We start from the raw sequence: 24,770 nt of genomic DNA, 5'->3' as shown, positions 1-24,770 counted from the left end.
ACAGAACAAGAACACAGTATGTTAAAATTTATAGAATAAAAGCACATAGCAAAAAGAACCGTATTGTTACCAGAAAGGACGGGTACAAACAGAGCAAAGCACGGAACTTGCTGATAGAGTTCCATACACACATGATTCTTAGACATTACCTGCATTAGAAACATTGTCTCCAACTTCAAAATACTTCAGCCTTCTCAGGCCACCCTCTAGACATCTTTACCATTTAGAAGCTATTTTCAACAACCCCTCTAAAATTTTTCTTAACAAGTTTTGTTTGTGTTTGGAAGATTTTTTTGTTTGTTTTACACTTGGCTAAATGTAGGCCAAGTTTGACTACTGTATTTTTTATTTAAACTGAAAGTAATTATATAAAATCCTTGTTTGTCCTGTTACTGCCTTAACAATCTCAACCTTCCTTAAATATCTAATAACATTGCCCCACCTGTTTTGTTTCTCTTTCATCTCTGCCTTTCATTAAGTCACTAAAGACACACAGCTGTGCTTTTTAATCCATGCTGACAGCCCATTCAGAAATAGATGATTTCTCCTAGCTCCCATTTCTCCTTTACCTTCTCACCCCAACAAGGTAATCAGGTCTGGTTCCATTAATAATACACACCTGTATCAATACCACCAGGCAATCATATTAGGCACAGGTGAAAACCCGACCCCTCCATAAGGCAAGGTTTCTAGACAGGAGCAATGTCTTTTATCTCCTGAGTCAGGGGACTCATTAATATCAGGTTTAATAAAGTTTTGCTGAAGTCATCCAAGAGCCAACCCCTATTGGCCAATCCTAGCAATAAAACAGTCAGACATAGGCAAACATAGACAAATGCAGAAACCCAAAACCCCTGGACTCTGACCCAGGATTCGGGACTCGAACCAGATCCTCTGAGTACCTCAGCGGCTGTGACCTATTATATTATCTCTCCAGGGTGGGGCTCTAACCACAAGCCTGACAAGGTTATTAGACAATTTAGGCACAGGTGCATTTTCACGAGGTTACTCACCCTGAGGACATCTGATCCAGGAGCTGTTTCTTCTCAAAAGTGAAAGAAGCTCTGAGGAGACTGGAGCACCGTGGTGGGGAAGCAGGAACCCGACAGCCCACCCTCTAGGCAAATTCGGTCTAGGTGGCCACTCAGGGTCAGTGGCGAGGGCCCACAACCCACCCGGTGCATAAAATAAATTTAGTAAAAGAAAAAAAAAGAGCCTGAATCAGTGATTTTGTAACCAGTTTAATATTGTCATGAATTGTATCAGATGTTGCAAAAAAAGAAAAGAAAAAAAAGACTGTCTGATTATATGCCACTTACATGGAGAGATTTAAGAGTAAAGAGACCTGACACGATGTGCCATTTTAAAGATGTATCAACCGTACAGCCCTGGCTTCACGCTTCTCACACTGGTCCATGGGGTTGTCATAGGGACGGCCAAGTTCACTGGGCTAAGAATGCAACACGTGCACAACATATTTAGGGGTAGAAGCATCTAAAAAGGAAGACTTGCTTACTTGGGGTTGTTCACCATCTTGCCATTGACCCCATTTGCTTTAAGCACCCACACTGTTCTGCATTCTTGGGTTTTCATCAAGTGCCAGGGACCAGCCTTTGTTTAGAGCAATATTCCAGCATTTGTTATGCAGATGTGGTTTTGCTCTGAACATGATTTCCATGTGTTTGCTGTTTTACAGATGCTCTGATTGTTCATTATGCAAACCTAGTTTTGGGGACCTCATGAATTCTGAGGTGGCTCATGCTGTTAAACAAGGGAGCTGGTCAAAATTTGTTTTGTCCTCTTACTTAAACAGTTTTTCTTTCTTTCTCTCTCTTTTTTTTTGTTTGCCATGTGCCAATGTCCAAGTTTTCAGTAATTTTCCAGCTGTTGAATGGAGCTTCTTTTTTTTGCCCCACAAACACACAATTTGAAAGGATGCTTGACCCAAGAGCATTGCCATGGTTGGAGAGTGGTGTTGGATCATAACAATTTGACCCCCACCCTCCCATATTTTGGTACCATGATAACCAGAGTCACTGTTCTGTGTGTGTCTTTTATCTGACACACAAAAAGTACAGGTCCTGCCTGGAGACGTGTGGAATCCTTTTGAGGGAGTAAAATTTTCCCAAAGCACTGAATTCAGACTCATTGAATTCAAAGGAAGCCTTGGCATTCCAAACCACGCAACTGTGTGTGGGCCACAAAAACACCTGAGTGTGGAGAGGCAAACTCAGCCTTGACCACCCACCTGGACGGAAGCAGCTCATCCCTGCTCAATTCTCTGTCATCCACAACACATTGGTATCAGTCATGTTAGATTAAAAATAACCAGCAAACAATAAATGCACCCAGGCAATCGTGCACCGTGGGGAGTGGCCCCCACTGGCCTAGGTTTGTGTCCATTTGTGATTTATACTGTCACAGCCTGATCTGCATTTTTACATATTTGTCTCCTAAATAAATCTGACAGATCTCATTCCAGAAAGAAACTCTTGCTCCCCTGGTTGAGGATCACTGCTTCAGGGAGAAGCAAAGGGATGCAGAAGCTTCTGGAGAGGAGAGGGAAAAGAGAAGGACGAGGAGTCCCAGGATGTGGATTTCCTCCTTTCTCAAACGTGTCAAATCCTGAAGGACATGGTCTTCCAAAGGAAAACCAATATTAGAGTCAAACACACTGTTTTCAAATAAGCCATCTGAGCTTGTGAGGCTGGAGTGAGGCACGTTGAAGGTGAGGAAGGGGCTGTGAGCCCCCAGAACACAGGCGGCCCCTGGAAGCTGAAAAAGGCGAGAAAAGGGATTCTCAGCCTCCAGAAGGAACCTCCCCGGCTGGTACTTTGACCTTGGCCCGTTGACATGGATTTTGAACTTCTGACCTTCAGAACTGGAAAAGAACAAATTTATGCTGTTTTAAGCCCTGAGTTTGTGGTGTAATTTTTAACAACAGCAGTGGGAAACTGCTCCAAGTGGTATCGAAGCCCAGGTTTTCCAGTGGTTCCCCCAATGCCAGAAACCCTTGTTTATATGTTCACTCCTTCACTCACTGTCAGATAATCAGAAAACAGAAGCTTTTCCTCCTCAGGTGTGTGGTTATAAAAGCCATTTTCTCAATTCAGAGAGGAGAACGCCCTTCATGGTGCTTGTCTGACCCCTCTTTACTGTCCTTGTGTGGTCAGTGGCCCGACCTCTTCCACGTTTCCCTAAAGGAAGAGTCAGTGAGACAGGAAAAGTGCCCCCAAGTGAAGGTGCTTTGCTCAGTCAGTAACACATGGGTACTGGTGTCTGAGGACATGCTCAGACTGACACAGTGTCTACCTTGGCACAGACCAGGTCGCAGGAGGGTAGCTCATGTCCCAAAGTGACCGTCTAACCTGCTCTGCCACTCAGCAGGGATTAGGGGCTGCTGCAACAAAGTACACGGAGCAGGCGGCCATAAATGATAGATGTTCATTTCTCATGGTTCTGGAGGCTGGAAGTCCAAGATCCAGGTGACTGCAGATTTGGTGCCTCCTGGTTCACACATGGCTGTCTTCTCGCTGTGTCCCCCACGTGGTGGTCAAGGTGGGGGAGTTCTCTGGGGCCTCTTTTACAAGGGCACTAACCCCATTCATGAGGGCCCCACCCTCATGACCTAATCACCTCCCAAAGCCCCCCCTTCAACACCATCATGTCAGGGGTTAGGATTTCAACATATACATTTGGGGGGGATGCAAAATTTCATCTACAGTGGGGGCTGGCCTCTGACTCCAGTCTCATCCCTGGTTTCTCACTCTAATTCCTCATAGAACAATTTAACTGATTCACTACAAGGAATTTTCTTTGTGTTTTTATTACAGTAACAAAATTTTCAAGGAAAAGGTGAAATAATGCAAAATTTTGCAGTTTATGACATTAGTGTGCTTTTCAACAAATTGAAATGTTTATTATTTAAAATTTTCATTATGGGACATTTCAAACATATCCCAAAGTAGAGAGAACAGTATAAGGAACTCCCCGAGTAGCCATCACCCACCCAATAGTTCTCCATACGCGGCCAGTATAATTTCATCCCCCCACCCTGCAAGTCCCGGATACAGTGTCACTTCATCAGTAACTACTTATGTGACTATTTTAAAGAACCGCTGGTATAAACAGAAAGCACAAAATTCCAGCGCTCTTTCCACCGTGTGTCCTAAATTTTTCCCACAGCCTGTCTATGCTGGAGCACACTGTGTCTGCGTGATGGGCATTACCATGACCCATAATTGGGGGCAGATGCTACAGGTTCTGAAATATGCCCTTGGAGAAGGAATCCTTACGGCGTTTGATGGAGCAGCCAAGTGTGTTCCACGTGCCAGAGCCAGCCATAGACAATTCTTCCCAGGATTCTCGAACAGAATCCATCTGACAAAACGTCACCAAGGCCCCACCGTGGGCTCTGCTCCTGCCTCTGTGCTGACAGCAGGCAGCTCGCCTTAAGCTGACATTTGTGCGTCTCTGAAAAGTTTATAGAGTTCGCTGCATCCAACAGTTCATGGGTTCCTCCTCCTTTACGGCAGGTGCTTGTAACCCTGGTTTTACATAAAAGGAAATGAGATTCAGACTTGCTCAGTGACCCGCAAAGAACGTGCAGTCGGTCAAGGGCAAAGCTGGGGCTTAAACGACGGCCTGAGGCCCCCGCCTGGGGCACCATCTTCACAACACATCTGGCTCACAGGTGAAACTGGGTACCTGTCCTGATTTAAGGTGAAAATATAAAACCTGACCGCTGTTTTGGAAGCCCATAAGCACAGTGTGTGTTTCTCCTGGCACCAATTCTAATTTGGTGGTTTTGGAAAGGGCATTTCCGGCAGGAGGCAAGCAGGGCATGTGGGGAATTGGAAGAAGTTTAGTTTCTGGAGCACAAAAATGGGAGCCAGGCAGCGGTGAGAGCAGAGGCTAGCAAGGTGGGCAAGGGCCACTCACGGAGGTGGGTCGTGCAGCGTTAGGAGCTTGGATGTTATCCTCTAGGGAGCAGATGAGAAGTGACTGTGGATTTTAAGCCAGGAGAAGTTTGGAAATATTTCCATGTTACAAAGGTCCTGGGGTGCGCCATGAGGAGGATGGGTTGAAGGTGTGAGGCGCAGAGGCAGAAGGAGCAGCCGGCGGGCTGCACATCAGCCAAGTGAGAGCCGGGAGAGGCGGGGCGGGACACAGGGCCCGGCGGCCAACTCAGGGAGCCCAGGGGAAAAGCTGATTTATTTGCATCCTCTCCTAATATTATTAGGCAGGATATTATGTGGCGCTACTCTCTGGTTTCACTTTTTTATTGAAAAATTTAAGATATAATGAACACACAGCCAAACGCACAGGCGTTCAGTGTTCAGCGGGATGAGTTTTGACAGTTGTGTGACCCGTGTGAGCACCAGGATGGTGTGCAGATGCAGACACCGTGGGGAGTGAGCAACTTTTCTTTTTCTCCTGCCATGTCCCTAAGACATGCAGCCGTGGACAAAGCCAGCACGACGGCCTTGAGGTTCCTTTGTTTTCTCCAATCTTCTGGATGACCCTAGAGAGATCCCAGAGGGACAAGGGGCAGGAACAAACACGGACGAGCACCCGTGCCGGTGGTGACCTTATCTTGGCATTTAGTGTGCCAGTGGTGACAGCATCTTGGCATTTAGCGATGCTGGCCGCGTCCCACAAGTGCAGGGATCAGGACGGAGCTCCGCCCAGGTCAATGGTGGCCGGGGGAGAGGCCACCACACAGCTTGTGCCGAGGGCTCGAGGGACAGACAGGGCCGCCACGCGGAGTCTGAGAGGGCCCTGGGGCGTCCTGCATTAGGGTCCTTGGGTCCCAGGCTTCAGGGACACCAAGGCACCTGGGAGTTGCGGCTGCCACCGAAGGTGCTACAGAAACAGATGTTCAAAGGCCCTGGAGCAGGAGAGGCATGGGCAGAGGGTGACCAGCTGTTGTTTGAAAGACCCATGTCACTTGACAGCCCACTGAGATGGTTTGGCTTTAGGGCCATCTTCACCACGTGAAGCACCTGATACCAAAGTGCTCGGTTTCTGTTTCAGTATTTTACCTTGATGACAGATTTGCTCTTTTTAAAATGTCACAGAACAAGTAGAACTGTTTAAGTTATGCTTCATGCTTTTCTGTGGCTCATTTCATGTTCTTTTGACAGTTCCAATATGTTTCTGCTCTTGAAAAACTGGTTTTGGCCCGAGACAGTGAGAACTGTTGCTAGAAGTCTCGGGGGCCAGGGGAAGGCAGGCAAGGCGTGGCCAGGACTGGGGCTGGATGGGCTCTGGGGGGACAACTTCACCCAATTGGGCGCTGGGTTTCTGTGGCAGACGCTTTCCAGTAGGAGGGCAGCAGACCGGACTTTGCTGTGTGACGACAGCTATTCAGAAGTTTGGGTACATGGCAAGGAAATTCTACAAAGTTTTAGTGATATTTATGAGAATTCTCACAATATACTGTCAAGTTTAAAGAGATAGCATTTCACTGATCCGGTTTTGTAAGAAAAAGTACTCAGGTACATCTGGGTAGAGAAAAAATACTAGGAGAACACTGGATTACTTGGGATTTGGGGCTGTAAAGAACACAGACTCACTGAAATTTCTCAAGAAAATTGGTTCGTTGCAAGGAAACACCCACACAAGGATACAGGAAAAGCCAAAAACATGCAGCTGAGATCATTCTGGATTCAGGCAGGCCCAGAGCCTGTGCCATGGAGGCTTTGCTCTGCCTTGGGACTGGCCAGCCTGCAACACCCCTTTCTGTCCCTTCACAGTTCCGGCAGGCACAGGACCCATCAGGCCATGCTGGTCCTCCTGACGTCATTCTGTCGGCCAGGCCCCACTGCGAGCCACCATTCTTTGAGCAGCTCCTGGTCCTCACACCCGGGAGAGAATAGCCGAAGTCCACATCGTGAGGTCCACCTCACCATCAGACCGGCCGCTGGAAAGCACGCTGCTTTGGGACACCTGTGCTCCCTGGTCCAGCCAGCAAGGGACCCAGGTCCCGAGGTTACTGTGACTTGGCCCCTGAGTGCTGTGACCGGTGGGGCAATTCCAGGTGTGCTCAGATAATGCACACACGTTAACCTAACTATAACATGGATGATGGGGGGGGGTGCAACTCCGCATGGTGCCGTGGCACCACCCCCGTAGGGCAGTCATCACCCACAGGCTCCGGACCTGGCAGATAGATGCCCTCTCACGCACCAAAAAGGCTAGCAGAGCGTGCTGTGAGGCCAGCTTCCTGCCGCTGCCTTGCTCTGCATTTAGCTTGGCCTTGAAAGCATCCAGAAGAGCCCCAGCCCTGACCACCAGGCCTGTTTGCTCAGTGCACCCATTTCTCAAGAAAAATACATGAATTTGAGAAATGATCGAATCATGGGTTTTTTTTTTCCAATCCACTTTGCGAATCCATTATTATCAGGAAAATCAAGCACTAAATGCATAATAGTTTTCTCCTTTCTCCTACTTTCAGTGGATGTCTGTTTTTCTTTTCATCTAGAAATCAAAGAGAGAAAAAGAATGGGAGAGCCTTGGGCACAAAGACAGGGCTGTAGGTGACCTGCGTACGGGACGGGGCCCCCACCAGCCCACATCCCTGGGCAGCGGAGGGGAAGGCAGGGGCTCTGCGGTTTGAATTTCGTCTCCAGAGTTGCCGAACACCTGCACCTCTTGAACTTCATTCAAGATTCCTGATCAATAAGAGAATGTGTTCTTTCAAGCGGTCAGATCCATTTCTGGAGCCTGGAGCAGGAGCCTGCCTGGCCTCCTGCCAGGGCCCAGGAATCCCTGGAGAGTCTGTGCTCCAGGGCCTTCTGGAACGAGCTCTTTGTTCCGAGGTCTGCACTCACGTCAGAAGATCCCTGGGAGGAAATCTGGTAGGTCGACTCAGACAACTCAAAAGGAGGGTTGTAGACACTCTGAGAGACACGGTTTGCTTTAATAAACAATTACCTTAGAACGATCATACTCTTGTGCTTCCTCCTCCCCCGGGTCACTGGGTCCTGCCAAGTGTACTGAGCTCTTTATAAACTGGCACGAGCAAGGACATTCCAACTCAAGAATGTCATGGAGGCCCCACCATCAGGGCAGGAGGAACAGGGAATGGAGAAAAGCCCCGAAGGCTGTAGTTTCACAGATGGTTAACGTGGCAGCGGAGGCGAGTCCTAGGTCAGTGTGCTTTACTCAATCACAAATACATTCTTCTTAAAGAGCATTCTCATGGGATTTTAAAGTTGAGGTTTGGAGTTTCTTGCTGATGTTTTTGTTGGTTCTGATTAGTTTAAGGAAGTTGAGACGTGGCTGTTTTCTATTTTTATTTATTTATTTATTATTTTTTTATTTTTGGCTGTGTTGAGTCTTCGTTTCTGTGCGAGGGCTTCCTCTAGTTGCGGCAAGCAGGGGCCACTCTTCATCGCGGTGCACGGGCCTCTTCACTATCGCAGCCTCTCTTGTTGCGGAGCACAGGCTCCAGACGCGCAGGCTCAGTAGTTGTGGCTCACGGGCCTAGTTGCTCCACAGCATGTGGGATCTTCCCAGACCAGGGCTTGAAACCGTGTCCCCTGCATTAGCAGGCAGATTCTCAACCACTGCGCCACCAGGGAAGCCCGTGGCTGTTTAAATGAATACTGTGGTCTGACTTTACACTCTTAAAGTCCTTTATAAGGACAAAGAAGTAAATCCCAGGTAGGAAAAGACACAGACTGCAGGACTATCTGTCCTAAAATCTTATCGCTCAAATCTTAGATCCTGTTTGGAAACGATTTATTAGAATTTGAGAACTGAATATATGTCATTGTCCGTCCGTCAAAAATGTGACTAGATCAACAGTTTGGGGGTTTTCAGTTACTATCAAGACTCCCCGTGGCACACAATTTTGTCTCCGTCATATGTTAGCATGTTTACCAGAGACTGGGTAGCTAGTCACTGAGAGGGACCCAGGTTTGGGGTGTTACAAAATTGATTTTTTAAGGAAAAATACTTCTGTTCGTGTCTTTTTTGAAACTGAAGTTTTAGTTATGTATTTTTTGAAAAGGTAACTCATGCTCATGGCTCACAGTTCAGGTGATGACAGGGTCTCCTTCCCATGCTGTCCTTCAGCCTCTCGTTTGCCCACCCAGAGGCAGCCAAGGTTTTCACCTTCCTGTGAATCCTTCCAGATATTTTATTTGTGTACAAGCAAATGTGAACATAAACTTTTACTGTTTTAAGCACATTGTAGAATATCATACATAGTTCTAGGGTTTCTCGGTCAGTAGCCCCCTGGAGCAGCTGCAGAAGCAAATGAAAATCTCCCCAGCAACCCAGGTCTCCTGGGAATGCACACAAGCTTTTCCTCCGAAAGGACAAAACGAAGGTGGAAATGGGCCACCACGAGTGAACTAGACGTAAAAAGTTCAACCGCTGGAATCAAACACATTGGAACGCTCCTCTGGCAAAATCTTTGGCTACTATAACCACCTGTGGTATCACCGCTGCCTTACTGACCGCAGACGTCCTTGACCGTCCGACTCACACACACGCTGAGGGGCCCTCAGAATAAAGTCCTCGGCGAAAACACTCAGAAACGCCGCCGCTTCCTGTCAGCGAGGGTCTGTGCCCCAGACCAGCTCAGCCATCGATTCTACCAATACGTGCTTTATTCCCCAAATACCCATAGGCATGACTTTCAAAAGTTTAATTACCAATACCCCAATTTATTTTCTTAAAAAAACCCCAAACCTGAAGAATCTACTAGCAGTATCTGGAAGAAGATCTCCAGATACAATCCAGGGGGAAAGGCCACTTAAACAAGAGGCAAACCCAAAATCGTTAAGAGAAATATAGAGCATGATCCTGAACTTTGTCCAAAGGCAGGGAATACAAGCTCAGACTCAGAAGGAACATTCAACATAGGTGCTTGTACTTGACACCGAGTACGTAAAAATAAATAACCTGTTTTCCTGAGTTCCCTGCAGCCAAAATATTGCATCTAACAAAGTTCTTAAATTTTTTGGCTGCCCATATGTAGCACCTACTATCTATCTGAATACAGGAAATTAAAAATTATAACAAATTATTACTGCATTACCCTTTTGTGAATTATGAATAAGCTTAAAACAACAGACAGTACAACATGCAGCAACTGAGGAATAAGTCCTTGTTGATGAATGTTTATAATGCCCTTTATTAAAACTCAAAGCACATCTTTTTATCCTCAGAAAATATATCATGTGCTTGAGAGTCAAATCGGCTTTCAGAAAAGTTCTTTTCATACTTTGGCTAAAGGACTATTTCTTGACTGATTTACTAAATTACATTAGTAAGAACTTTTACCATGTCAGGCAAGTAAAGAATATTAATTGCCAGACCTCGAATGAAAAATTGCAGGTATTTAAATGTTTTAGCACGCAGATCTTCTGTTGTTTCGGGGTGAGATGAGGAGGCCTGAGGTGGGCCTGGTGGGGTGAGCGGGACCCAACTGCGGGCCTGAGAGCCTGCTGAGGAGCTGGGCCTTCATCTGAGCCCAGCGGGGAGCCACCATTTCAAGCAGAAATCTGATAGGATCTGCTGAGTTCATTCATCCATAACACAGTCTGTGCTGCCCTCCAGGGCACAGGGGACTGTGTTTAGGGCAGCAATGAACAGAGAAATAAGGCCCCTCCCTCATGGGCTTCCAACGCTAGTTGAGGAGAAGAGATGATTAACAAGAGGCTGGTAGACACTTTGCGGGGTCACAGCCTATTAAAAAACTGGAACAGGATGGGGGTCACGGGCAGCGGCTGCTGCTTTAGAAATGGTGGTGGAGATGGTATCTGAGCTGAGACCTGCGTCAGAACAAGGAACCGAAATCTGCACAAAGAGCTGGCACAGCAGAGGAAACAGCTCCTGCAAAACCCGAGGGTGGAGTGAACCTGGTGTGCTGCCAGCGGTGGGGGTGGGCGGTTGGAGGAAGGAGAGAAGGTAGTGTGAGCAGCGAGGCTGCCGGGGCTGCGGCTGAGAAGCCATAAACCCGGGGCACCATGTGTCGCGTCTCCTTACTTCTTTAAATCAAAGTCTGACTCTGAGCCGCAGCGCATCCAACGTCTGCCTGAGAGGCTGTCACCTGTCCTGCATCTCACAGAGCCCTAGGGGCCAGTGTGGGCGCCCTGGACAACCAGGGCTGGGCTGCTCACATTCCTAAGCTGAAACCTCAAGAAAGAGGCACCTGCAGGCTCAGGAGCCCGGCCCCCTGTGTGAGCTGCGGGCCCGCCCAGGGCTCCAGCCTCGTCCAGGGCGAGTGGAGGCTGGCACAGCCCCGCGGCCAGGGAGGTCCAGGCCTCTTCCGAGGCCTTCTCTTCACTCTCAGGCTGCCAAGGTGCTCACTCTCTCCCCTTCCCCCAGCAGAATCCCCGGGAGCAGGTGAGGCTTCTGGAAAACAAAAGCAGGTTGTCTGCGTGCCTACCTCCTACTGGGCACCTCAACCCTCTGAGGCAAAGGAGCACAGAGGCCTTGCTATCCGCCTGGGGCAGGACCTGGGGTCGGGCGGGTAATGACCACACACGTGGTCTAGGAGGCTCACCCCGACTTCAGTGTGAAGCAGTAAGCGGAGAGGGCAGGAAATATAATCCTTTCTGCCGTAAAGATACTGCAGTGGTGACTGTGTCTAACTTTCGTGCTACCTTCAGTCAAATGAGGGCATTTCTGCACTTTTCCAGCTTCCTTCTGCGAGTCACAGCACGCCCGTGGGAGGGCAGAGGTCTCTTCTGTCTTTGCTTCTGCACTGAGGGTTCTCATCTCACAAGCCAGACCTTGCAGCTGTTGCTGCCTCCATCCTTCCAGCACAGACTTCAAAATAAAAAGATGTAAAATGAATTTATTTTCTGTTGGTTAGGAAAAATCTCTAAGGGCTCAAAGCTGTAACTCCTAAGCCACAGGCTGCGGGCGTGCCCACCGGCTCCATGGACTAAAACGCCGGGGGTGGAGCTGACGGGCATGGGCACCAGCCTGCCCGCGGCCTGGCCCCTGCTGACTCCTCAAGCTCAGAGACACCCTCCACGCCCAACTCTGACCCTCTCTCCCCTCGGCTCCACACGACTGCCTGCCATTCGGAAAGAACATCTTTCCGAATCAAATGAACTATCGTTCTTGAAACTAATCTACCCCTCAGGTCCATCATCCCTGAAGTCACTCAGGCGGGTAACCTGTCCTCTCGAATGTTCCCCTCTCCAGATTCCCCCTCCACTAGGCTGTCAAAACGTGATTCTGTGAAATAACACTGATTTCACAAGTGTACAGCTGAGGGCTCTCAATTCCAGTAACACTGCCCTTTGAGAGTCAGTGCGGAAGGGCCGGGAGTCTCTTCCCACCTTGTTCTCTCAGTGACTCCTTCCACCACCAGGAAGTTCTCGTGAGGCTCGCTGGCATCACAAGGCCCACAGAGCAAGCAAGGAGAAGGTACGTATTTCATTTCAAAGGTTTCCCCATATTGGAATAAAGCCCATGAAAAAGCAGAGAGCAAACTGTGAAAGATTCTTTGTTTCAGCAGACTCTGTGGGGACGTCCAGAGAGGAGGCATGCCTCGGCTGATCCCTTGAACAATCACCTCACTAGGCAGAAACAGCAAACTTATTTTGGTTTGTTATGCTGAAGCTAACAAAAACATGGCACACTCATTTTAATTTTTTATTAAAATACTTTTTTGTTTATAGGAACAACCAAAGAAAAAAATACATAATTTTATATGTTATAGATCATGTAAAATACAATAAAGTCTTGGGAATGCAGAATAGATTAAAAAATCTTCAACGAAGATTTCATTAAAAACAAACTTTAAATATGTGGCTTATTTATATTTACCTCATTTTTCAGAAGTCTTAGTTTCTTTTCTCCGTTTTGATGTTATTCTGATTTATAAATAGTTATTCAAATATTCTAACATTTTATCAATTTTGTTTTCTGAAACTTTAGAAATCATATTTCTAAATGAAGGCCTCTCTTTTATAGCATCTCTGTAAACAAAGACATTGCATTTGAATTATCATTTGATTTGGTGCCACTGTTATGAGTACAGTTTCAGTAATAATTAGATGTTATGGGGGAGACAGGAAAACCAACAAGCAAGGACATGTCTTACTAGAGGAAAGAACCTTTTGTATATGGCTTTTATAATACCTACAGATTTAAGATTTAATGTTTTGGATCCAGTTATAAACAAAGGTAACCTAACTTTTGATTATTTTATTATTTTTTTTAATCAGAGCTTCAGTATAGAAGTGAACTGTGCTTGGAATGGTAATAGAAGGTCTAAATTTTAGTGGGGCTATCAGTTTCCCAAATGTTATAGTTTTAATTTGTAAAAATATTGTTATTCAAAACCTGAAGTACATTATAGAATTGGAAATGGAATCGTTTAGGTGAACACTTTCTTTTAACCCCTTCATAAGCCAAAAAGTTAAGTAAAATTTGAATATACAACTTACCATTATATTTAGGGATAATTTCTATTTGGAGAAATAGAGGAAAGAAAAATCAGTTAAAACATAACATGGTTCAAGAAATTATTCTCCCAATGAGAGATATTACATTTTAAAATTTAATAATGAACACCTAAAAAGGAAGATAAATGCAGTTTAAAAAAGTCTGTTGACATATTTATGGAAACATTAAGTATGTTGTCAATAAACACAAAAGCATTCCTCTATTCCTAAGTATAAATGACTCTGAAAAACAGCAAAGTTGAAATGAAGCAGCTGGCTGCAGATTTCTCAAAATTTTCTCTTAAATTCAAGAAAACCTTCAGTTTTATAGGTATTAATGAAGAAAGGGAGCTAATGTTTGTTTTCAAGGCACTCGTTAAAAAAAGGCATTCTAGGTAAAAGTAAGAAAAGGACATCCCACTGTTTTCCCATCCAAAAAATATATCCATGAGCTAAATTTCAACTTTTTAAAAGGCTAAAGTACCTTGAGTGTTCATTAGAGTTATCTGAAAGAGCAGAAAAGGTATCAAGTCTTTACATTTTACGATAGTTAATCATAATATTACATATGATCTTGTAACTAACCATTGTCCAGATAATGAATACAAAGAGCATTATCTATTTTTATATACTACAGTATTTAGATATACAAACAGGTATTCCTAAAAAGTTACTTAGAATTCAAATACGTACTATTTGAGAAATTAATAATTTTGTAAAGCTAAGAGTCTCTGAATATAAATATGTACGTTGCAGGTTCATGCTTGAAGATGGAGATTTTATTACCACGAAGGGCACATACTATTTAAACTTATCTTCATTGAAACATTATATAAAAAGCTGCCCAAATGTTCTGAAGTGTGTTTAGAGTTAATGTCATCTTGAACAGGGAATTTTGCGGGGGTGGGCGGCAGTTCACAGTCTTAACCTCCTACTGTGTGATAACCCTTGTTTGACAAGAACACCTGATCCATATACAAACCTAAAGGAAAGATTACAAAATAACAACATAATGAATGTAAGTAGTTTTAAGTTTGCTTCCATTAGAATACCGGGCATTTTCAACCCTCCGCGTTCATATCTGGAATTCTCTGCTTTATCCTCTCCAACCACCCGTCCACTGGAGAACGTGGCGCTAGGGCTGAGCAGGCCCATCCTCACTGTCCAGCTAGCACAGCCCTGCCATTTCCATAAAATTTCCCTGGAGGCCGGTTGGCAGTGGTTTCCCATTCCTGGAGCTCTTTAAGCTGGTACCTTAAGTCAGAGGAAAGCTCTCCCTTCCTATTTACCCTAGCAGTGTATTTCACAAAGCCTCATAGGTGTGCCCTGCAATTCTTGGTAAAGATGCTTCATCATTACCTACAGCAGTACTTTGGGCCGGGGATGGAGGAGGAGGAGAAACTTCCCCTACAGCTTTGTCGGTATGTGTAGCGTAGGGTGGATTCGGCTATGGAAGAGGTTTAAAGTGTAAAAACAGTAAGCGTTTACCTTCTAAAACCAACATAAAGAGGTTTGAAATTAAGCTTTTTATGGTGATTTTTTGGTGAGAACACAGGGTAATATATTTGAATATCTACACTACTTATAGAACAGGTAAATAATACCAGGCACAGTGAAAAATGGCAAACAACTCTAAAAACTCAGTGTCCTAGGAGTAGTACAATGAAGAAATCATAACTTATGTTAACATGCTGTAAACCTTCGACACAAAAGGCTTCTGGAATGTGACAAAAAAATGACACCAGGCTTTGTGTTAGAAACCTCTCCTCTCTCAAGGTGTTCTCTATGCACTTGCTTCTCACGTGATCAAAGCTGTACATGTGTTTAGAAGAAAGGGCTTATCGCTAGCAGCGGCAGTAAGATCAATAAGAGCAGTTATAATCATAATTTAACACAATCCTGGATTTGTCATACTTCAGAAGTAACTCAATCCAAACTCTTCACATCTTCCTAACCTGCTGGCATTCAGATGCAACCAGCAGACATCACTGAATAGCTTTTCATACCCTTGACTAAATTGCTTTGGTGTGCATACCATTTCCTTCTTTAAAACATGCAGTTCATACATTTGACAGTTTTACTACCATAGTCGATACACTCTGGACCAATGCACTCACAGCAGGCGTTATGGAACCAGCGATATTTGGATGCCCCCATGGACTCGCAGGATATTTTACACTGATGTATGGACATGCAGTCATCAAAATAAACCACAGTACACATGTGTTCTGAAAAATAAAAGATTAAGATTTTAGCACAATAAATAGGAAAAGCAGGAAAGGCTTTAACACTTAGCTGAATATTATTAACAGTTATTTATCTTAGCTCTCTTGCTGCTAGTCTGCCCAGGACAACAGGTGAGGTGTGGGAAAAAAGATCACATCTGTTAATCACATTGAGAAGGGAGTTTCCTACTCCAGCTCAGACACAAAGGGCTTCCTTCACCACTTCCTCAGATTTCAGACTTTGATCTGGGCATTTCTGATAAGATTTCCATAAGGAGAGAATTCTTCAGCTAAAACAAGTTTGAAAAACACTGTTCTAAATTTATACTGAGAATTTACAATAAAATAAAGTAATTCAAATGATGCAATGTGATTAGCAATGTGGCACAATTCAGCACGAGCTATTAGAAATTATCCTGGGTGGTGTTTCCAGGAATTAACTTCCTGCTTATTGGTTCATGAATTTGAATAACCTTTGAGAAAAATTTATGAATTATTTAATATCTAGCATGTTGATTATTTACATTTTAATAATGGGAAAGTGGTAGCAAACACATTTCAGTACATTTCTGATGTTTCCCAAGATTTATAATTTGTCTTATAAAGTACTTTAACCTGAGAGGAAATAAGGATTCTTACTCTTTATTAACAAAAGCTGTTTTGCTTTTACTATTGATGGCCAAAGTTCATACGACTTTATAGACAGGGTTGTAATGGAGGGCACAACAAAAAAGCCAAATAAAAAAGCATAAATTATACTGTTTATATATAACTCATCTCATATTTTAAGAAATAACTGCAATATTCAAAATTGTCTTATTCTTCCACAGTGAAATTGTGTGGAGCCTTTAATTTGAAAACATCACAGACTTTATGAAAATTACATGTCTTTTTTACATTCCAAAGTTAAGGTATGACCTGTGCTCACTAATAAATGTTCCTTAACATGCTTCTCCAAGTTGTACACATCACTCTCTCATTCAGTTTCCCTTCTGACCAACAGCACTCATTTGCAGAGCACTGCCTGGGGTAAGGCTACACCTGGAAATGAGGTGAATGTAATACCAACTTGTTCATTAACAAATTCAGCTGATTACCTGGCATCATTCGTGGCACTAATGCTATTATAGAAACCTTACCTCCTAGGACACTCTGGATGTTACCTGACGATGAACAACTCTGCATAAGGTAAGCAGCCTTGTTGCTATCTCAAGAAAAGAACAATGAAAGCATAATGCAAATAAATATCAAAATTAGACCCTGGTTATCTATTTTCCAACAGAACTTCTATCGCCGGAAGTCTGAAGGGGTTTTGAGAACAACTCCTTGTTTACTCAGGGATTGGGGTTATTAAAGTCCAGAACTTATGTAAGACTATACACACTCAAAACCAAAAAGCTACTCTAAAAGATAATGTTAATATAGGCTTCACAGACCACACAGAAAGTGAGGGGGGCAAGAGAGAAAAAACCAACTTTGGCAGTTACCTTTGTCACTGGAATAAGGTGCATGAACATTATTGCTGGGAACAGACACATTTTGGTGGTGTGGCTGGTTCACGGTTTCTAAAAATGAAACAAGATTCTCATGATGTGAAAGTTCTTCTGCAACAGGGAAGGAAACAATGTTCCAGTTCAACTGAGTGTCTCCTTCTGTGAGTGCCCGGAAGAGAGAAGGGATGGGTTCATGAAGCTCCTCCACTGTGCTCTTTGAAGTTGGAGGCGTGTCACTGTAGTTGCGAGGATTACACATACCTGGGGGGTGGGGGTGGCGAGGAAGGCAAAGAGAATAAAATTTCTTTTTCTCACTGATTGAAATGTCATGAGATATTCTTAGGTACTGCCTTGCAATCCAAGCTCCAACATATTAAAATCAGGTGTCTTCTAACACTGTACATAGATACCTTCCTAGGTTTTTTGCTGAGAGGGCCTAGAGGCAATGACACCCTAGTAGCACTGACCACACCAAGTGCCCAGATCTTGTTTTCTAAATACCTGTCCTTGGCTAAGAGGAACAGAGCTCCTTGGGGGAAAGACTGACTCCAGGGCTGGGTTAGGGAACGTCTGAAATGACCCTGGAACACCTTTCTGAGCCAGAAAGTAAGGAAGTGATCAATGAATGATGGAACATGTCAAAACAACACAGGAGGCAACCTGAAGGGGCTCCCACTGGCCAAACTGACAATTTTAACATTAAAATAAATAGTGATAGTAATGGATTACCACCCTATGAATAAAATAGGGATTGATGAGTCCTTATATTATAAATAAAATAATAAAAAAATGGAGGAGAAGGGAAAGCTCTTCCTTTTAGCAGAGTGCCAAAGGATAAATGTAGACGAAATGAAGGAAAGAGTAAAGCACCATTTGGCAATCATCATAGAGGTGTTTGATCAGATGGGAGTCGTCTCTGGATGCTAAGGCTGGTGGGTAGAGGTTGGATGAGGAACATACTGATGTACTCTTGGAAAACTCTACAAAATACTGATCAATTACAAAGGGGTTAACGGCGACTTTAATATGGAAAAATCTGGCAGACACCAATGTGCCCAGGAGATCAAGGTTGCTTAATAGTGATGGGACATCATGTGTAAAGCTTGCTTTCTAAAGTTTCAAAAAAAGAGTCTCATGGGAGTGTGTGCCCATGAGTGTGCAAGTGTGTGTCTGTGTTGGGCGGCGGGGGTGGAGGGAGAGGGCGAGAGCCAGAGGTACCAAGCAATGGAGCAAATGCAATAAAATGTTAATAACTGGGGAGTCTTTTTACCCTTCTGGCAAATTTTCTCTACATTTGAAGTTGTTTCAAAATGAATTATTTTAAAAAATTATTTTTAAAAGAGAAAATAGCAGAAGAGAATTAGTCACTATAGAAAACTTTTCCAAGGAGTTTTTCTATAAAGGAGAGAGATGTGGAAATGTTTAATGAGCCCCAGTCTTCGAGCTGTCCCGGTTGACACTGTGTGGAGCAGAAAGGAGGTACCCCAAAGAACCTCACCCAAAATGCAGGTTTGTGAGCTAACTAAATGATTACTACTGTTTTAAACCACTATGTTTTGGGGTAGGTTGCTTACTAGCAATAATAACTGAAACAGAACCCTCTGGATTTCCTTTTGTGAACATTTCACTTTTAAAAGCTAAATTATGTTTCATTTTTGTTTAGCAACTATTAGGTCTAATATGAAGTTTTTCTTTTTCCTCAGATTAAAAGTTTGAAAAGTTATACCAAATTTATAAATTCCTGTACTTTATAAATTTAGGGTAAAGGAAAAACTATCTCATGTGTGTTCCACATTTTGTTAGTTTAAGGAACAAGGCAAGAGCTGAGGATAACAAGGTTGTGCATACCATTTGTAATATCTTTCAATATACCTGAACTTTTATGATTTAGATTGTGTGAGAGAATCATGGATTCAATGGTCAAATCAGACTCCTTTATTCATAAAAGGAAAAAGGCCGAGATAAGTTAAATAATTTGTCCAATGTTATATAATCTAGGATTAGAGACAAGATTATGATTCAGCCTGATTTTGTGTCCACTGCTCTAATAATCACATTCTAGAAATAATCTTTAAGTGCCACTGAAAAGCAAATAATACTTAGAATACTTATTTTATGCAAACATACATAATATATTCTTCTGCCAGACTCTATAATGAATAAAAACTCGTAATTAGAGAGGAAAGGGTGAAGAACTGAGTCCACCTGTTAGAAGAGCTAAACTCAACATCTACTGAGGCTTTGAAAAAACTTCAGTGCTCATGTCCAGGGATTCCATTACATTAAAAAAAAAAAAAAAAAAGAAAAAAACTTTTTTGGAGTTTTGTGCATTTAACAAACTTAGGCCAAAAGCATTTTTCATTTAAATCTCAATACACTGCATTAAAACCAGGAAGCATGGGGGCTTCCCTGGTGGCGCAGTGGTTGAGAATCTGCCTGCCGATGCAGAGGACACGGGTTCGAGCCCTGGTCCGGGAGGATCCCACATGCCGCGGAGCAACTGGGCCCGTGAGCCACAATTACTGAGCCTGCGTGTCTGGAGCCTGTGCTCCGCAACAAGAGAGGCCGCAACAGTGAGAGGCCCGCGCACCGCGATGAAGAGTGGCCCCCGCTTGCCGCAACTAGAGAAAGCCCTCGCACAGAAACGAAGACCCAACACAGCCAAAATTAAATAAATAAATAAAATAGGTTGCAGTTTCTTTAAAAAAAAAAAAAAAAACCAGGAAGCATGAAGTAAACAGTTCCTAGGTAATATGTTTCCATGGCATCATTATAAAATTTTTATCTATCTTCTCTTTTTAATTAGGCTCTTGTCCAGAGGTCATCACTAGAGGTTCTCCTAGGCAAGCGGATTCTGCTTCTATTTCCACACTAAAGCACTCTTCAGATTCTGCATTCTTTCAAGCGTGGTGAACCACGGAATCTGCTCTTGGAATGAAGTGTGGGAGTTATCCTGCTCAGGAAAAGTAACCTTTTCAATTTTGTGGAAATTCTTTAGTTGTCCATTTTCACTATGTAAAATGGATCACTTTCTGGTTGGAGTTACTAACCACCCATAATTTAAACCAGTTAGTAAAACCTTTCTGGGAAGCATCTCACCACTACCCCGAAGTTTATCATCGTTGTTAGGGAGCTTTTGTTTAGTTGACTATAAAGTTTATTTTGGGAGCTCTCATTTCTCTTCATGATCATTTTCTTGAGAAATTTTGTTCCTTTGTGACATTGTTTCACTACCAAAATTTACATAATAATTATACTAAAATTTTTCAAGAAATTGGCTCTGCACATGACAGCCTGGGAGGCCAAAAACCAGGAAACAAATGGCAACAACTGAAAAGGCAAGCATCTCAAATCCTTTAAGTGCCCAGAATCCCGATGCGACTTCTTTCAGTGAGCCAGAATTCATGACTATCGTGTTCTTGGTCTACAACAACTAAATACGAAGGGGTTTTAAAATCTGTGCTTAATTCTTTTATAAATCTGACCTGTTTCATCATACACTTGAAAACTAAGGATATGTCAAGTCAGAGTTTACTCAATGAAACCACATTTTAAGGGTAGAAATTAAGACTAAGGGGAGGGCTTCCCTGGTGGTGCAGTGGTTGAGAATCCGCCTGCCAATGCAGGGGACACGGGTTCGAGCGCTGGTCTGGGAGGATCCCACATGCTGCGGAGCGACTGGGCCCATGAGCCACGGCTACTGAGCCTGCGCGCCTGGAGCCTATGCTCCGCAACAAGAGAGGCCGCGAGAGTGAGAGGCCCGCGCACCGCGATGAAGAGTGGCCCCCACTTGCCGCAACTAGAGAAAGCCCTCGCACAGAAACGAAGACCCAACACAGCCAAAAATAAATAAATTAATTAATTAATTAAAAAAAACAAACACAAGTATCCCTTGAGCCGAAAATTAAAAAAAAAAAGACTAAGGGGAAAAAGAGTTACTCCTTTCTTTTAGTGTGCTGGTTAGACAGCAACAACAGAGTCCAGAGGAGCTTACAATGAAAAGAGCATTCCTTTCCCCTCCTCCCACCCCCATCCCACTCCTCCCACCCGCAATTGCACTCCCCATACACAGCTACTTTTGAAGTCTGTTCTAAGTTTCTCTGGTGGTTACTGCTACAAGAATTTAAGTAAAAATGATTAATTTATAAGTAGCAGTAAAAACAACCTTAGACATTGCCTATTAATCTTCTTACATGAAAAATGAAGATTAAGTTCATTTATACTAACCCCATCTCTCTCCCATATTTCTAATAATTATATTATTCTAATACTATAATTTGTTTTTTCTGGAATCTTAAATACACTTAAACTTCTCACTTTTATTCCACATTGCTTAATTCCCTCATTTGCAGATAAGGATACTGTTGCCATTTCCACTTTCCCTACCCAATTTCTCCTGTGACATCAACAAATTTTATAACTATTACACAGTCTCATGCCTATGCATAATGAAATCTTCTTGTCTTATTAAACACTGATTCTGAACGTTGAAAACCAGCAAACAGCAGCTACCTTCACATGACCCCATGAACAATGCTGACTGCAGAACAGATACTGTGATAGAATTTCCTTGTCCAATGTCACACTACCAAAGGAAAATATTTCTAATTTCAAGATGAAATGAACTTTTCTTTGAACTCCATAAAATATTGAAAACCGTGCTACCTTTCATATAGCATTACCTATGAGGTCTTCTTAGCAAAAAATGATTAAACCTGAATCTAACCAAACTTTCATAATTAGCTCCAAATTACTGGAAATATGGAGAAAGGAACAAGTTAAATGGTATCTCAAGGAAGCAGTCAAATCCTGAATGTGGGATATTCTACAGGAAAACTGATACTGTTTCTTCAGTATGTCAAATGGCATGAGAAAAAAAAGAGGGGGCCAGTCTGGATTAAAGGAGGACTCAGACGCAGCAACCAGATATAACACAAGGACCTTGTCTGGATCCACTTGAACAAATCAATTATACACACACTTTTGAGAAATCAGAAGAAACGTGATCATGAACTGAATTTTAGATTAAACAAAGAAATTATTGTTAATTTTGTTAGGTGTCATAAGGCATTATGATTAAAAAGGCAAGTGTCTGTATTCAGAGATTGATATTGAAAAATGCAGGAGTAAAAATTATTTACTGTTTCTAACTTGCTTTTTTTTTTAAATTAATTTTTATTGGAGTACGGTTGCTTTACGATGTTGTGTTAGCCTCCGCTGCACAACAAAATGAACCAGCCATACACATACGGATCTCCCCTCCCTTTTGAACTCTCCTCCCATTTAGGTCACCACAATGTTACTTGCTTTTTAAACACGTTCACACAAAGAAAGAGAAAGGAATGAAAAAGGATAGATGAAACAAAGATGGCATATTCTTGACAACTGCTGAAGTAGGTGACAGGTATATAGGAATCATCATGCTATTCTCTCCACTTCTGTGTATGTGTGAAAATTTTCATAATAGAAAACGAACTGCTATATTTAATTCCTTTATGGACTAATATTTTCTTTTGAACTTTTGTTTTTTCTTGGAATTTCTATGCTTGGAATTTTCTTTTCTTGAGGACCATACATAAACTTTCAGCATATCTTGAAAAGTCATTCTGCTTCTCAAGTACATGCTTGATATCCTATGGAACTCAGTTTCTTCTCAGAGATAAGCCCCTCAGAACCCTCACTTCTTGCTTTGGTCAGGCTAGTTGTCTCCTAGGTCTCTGAATCGTTGATGCTTTAAATCTCCTATATAATACAGAAAAAGCCTTTCTGGTGGGAGAGAGCCTGCCCCTCCTGGGGTAGGCAATTCTTGGATCCAGCAAACTAACCAATGCAGAGCCAGACCTCCTCTCTCTGGCCAGTACACCCCAGGAGGCAATATATTCCTCTGCCTTCACCATCCTGGGGCCATGTACCAGACAACTAGGGACCACCCCTACAGCTTAAGAGTCCACTAAAATTATTCAGACTAGCCACTTCTACACTGCTTGCTCTGCCCCACCCTGCCTTTCCTGCAGAAATCCCAAACGAAGACTGCCAGCACTTTCCTCCGCTCCTATCTTTCCCACTTGACCAAAACCTGGTGCTTCCCCTGTGACCCTGCGGGGCACGCAGTGACCCCTCCCTGAGACCTGGGAGCATGATGAAAGCAGTCTCCTCAGCTTCTCCTGTGTCTCCTCTATGGCTGCACCTGACTGACCATCTTATGAAAGAACAGTTATCATCCTACAACCATCCTTAACTCCTGGTTAAAGCTATTGTTTCCTTCAACCCATGTTTTTCTCTTTCTTGGTCTTCTGCCCTATCTTGTTTGATTGCTCCCCTATTACATCTTTAAAATGTGCCTCTCACACGTCATATTTTAAAAGTGCAATAGAGGATCGTTTGGTTTGAATTGGATGTCGGATATGAGGAAAGAGGGGAATTAAGCACTGACCTATGGGTTGGGTAACTGATAGTGGGGTGGATTTAAAAAACCATTATCACTAAGGAGGCCTAGGAACAAAAGGCCAGGGTAGGTCTTCAATGCGCACACTGGAACTGTCGAAAGGGGCAGTGGGTCTAGTGGTGGAAGTGAGACATTGATTCAGGTACTGAAGCTATTAATAAATGAGGGGGAAGTGACTGAGGATACAAAGATAACAGGCAAAAGGAGGGATAAGAGATGGAAAAATCCAATAAAATGTGTTTTAAAGGAGTTGGAGTTTCTGAAGGAGAGTGGAAGAAGTTCAAAATCCATCAAAATACAGTGTTCCCAAGTCCAGTCAAAATCTGCTGGAGGCTTGGTCTACGGTGATACCAGTGGAGATGAAGAGATGTGCCTCATTGGTGGGAATGCAAACGATAAACCCCTTTGGAAGGAGAATTTGACAACATTTAGCAATATTAAACAGAACTGACTAGCTATACGAGGTTATTCATCATACTATTATTTGTAATGGTAAAAGACTGGAAGCAACTACATGTCCACCTAGGGATGAATGAGTATATGAGGTGTTACTGCCAACAACAGGACTCTAGGTAGCTACCAAAAAATGATGTTAATGTGGAAGAAATTCCAGAACATTCAATTAAGAAAAAAGAAAAAACAAGAAGCATTAATGTTTTATGAAACAAATGAATGTTTTGTACAACAAATATAAATGTATATGATGTATATTTATAAGATGAGCCCGGGACAGCCTGTCTGAAACCAACAAAGATGACAGAAGTCATGTCAAAAGGACTCAAGAGCCAAGTTGAAGAGGCTCCTACTAACCAAAGATGGGACAATTTGAGCAAAAAATAGTAATAATGACAACAACTGATTAAAACGCCAAATATATAAAAAAAACATGGGTGGAACCACTGGGTGAAGGACTGGTGGGGACTCACCATGAAGTCATCAAACCTTCGCCATCTGAACCCACACACCAATTTTAGCAACACTAAAAGCGGGACGACTAGATATTATTAATGGGGACACTGTACACAGCACCCCACCTCCCAAAACTAAACCTGAGTCCAATCAGCCTTTAGATCTAACTTCCAGTCTACAGGAGATAGAGAGGACAGGGTAACAAGTTAAATAACCACAGGAAGCAATCAGCCAAATCCAGAAAGTGGCATGTTTTCCATCACAACTCACTAGTTCC

The 24,770-nt window shown here is 43.2% G+C and overlaps 1 protein-coding gene and 1 long non-coding RNA gene across 6 annotated transcripts in view; one reads left to right on the top strand and one right to left on the bottom strand.

Moving 5' to 3' along the window:
- The window catches only part of LOC309640278, a 711,494-nt gene that overhangs the window by 8,062 nt on the left and 678,662 nt on the right, over positions 1-24,770 (top strand). The gene's annotated exons all lie outside the window — the stretch shown is intronic.
- Positions 11,625-24,770, bottom strand: part of TWSG1 (twisted gastrulation BMP signaling modulator 1) — a 33,944-nt gene continuing 20,798 nt past the window's right edge. For 2 of the 5 annotated variants that reach the window (XM_082418739.1, XM_082418740.1), the window contains exons 4-5: positions 17,134-17,400; positions 12,615-15,649 (exon numbers count right to left, since the gene is read on the bottom strand). In XM_082418739.1, coding sequence (XP_082274865.1) covers positions 15,468-15,649; positions 17,134-17,400 — 449 coding nt within the window. In that variant the 3' untranslated portion in view covers positions 12,615-15,467. Of the gene's footprint in view, positions 11,791-12,311; positions 12,552-12,614; positions 15,650-17,133; positions 17,401-24,770 lie in introns of those variants that run through there. The other 3 variants (XR_014252095.1, XM_082418742.1, XM_082418741.1) reach the window with 3 other exon arrangements.

Source organism: Balaenoptera physalus (assembly GCF_965194825.1).
Source record: "Balaenoptera physalus genome assembly, chromosome: 12".
Lineage (NCBI taxonomy): Eukaryota > Metazoa > Chordata > Mammalia > Artiodactyla > Balaenopteridae > Balaenoptera > Balaenoptera physalus.
Note: the sequence above shows the minus strand (reverse complement) of the source record. Positions and strands in the feature narration are given on the sequence as shown.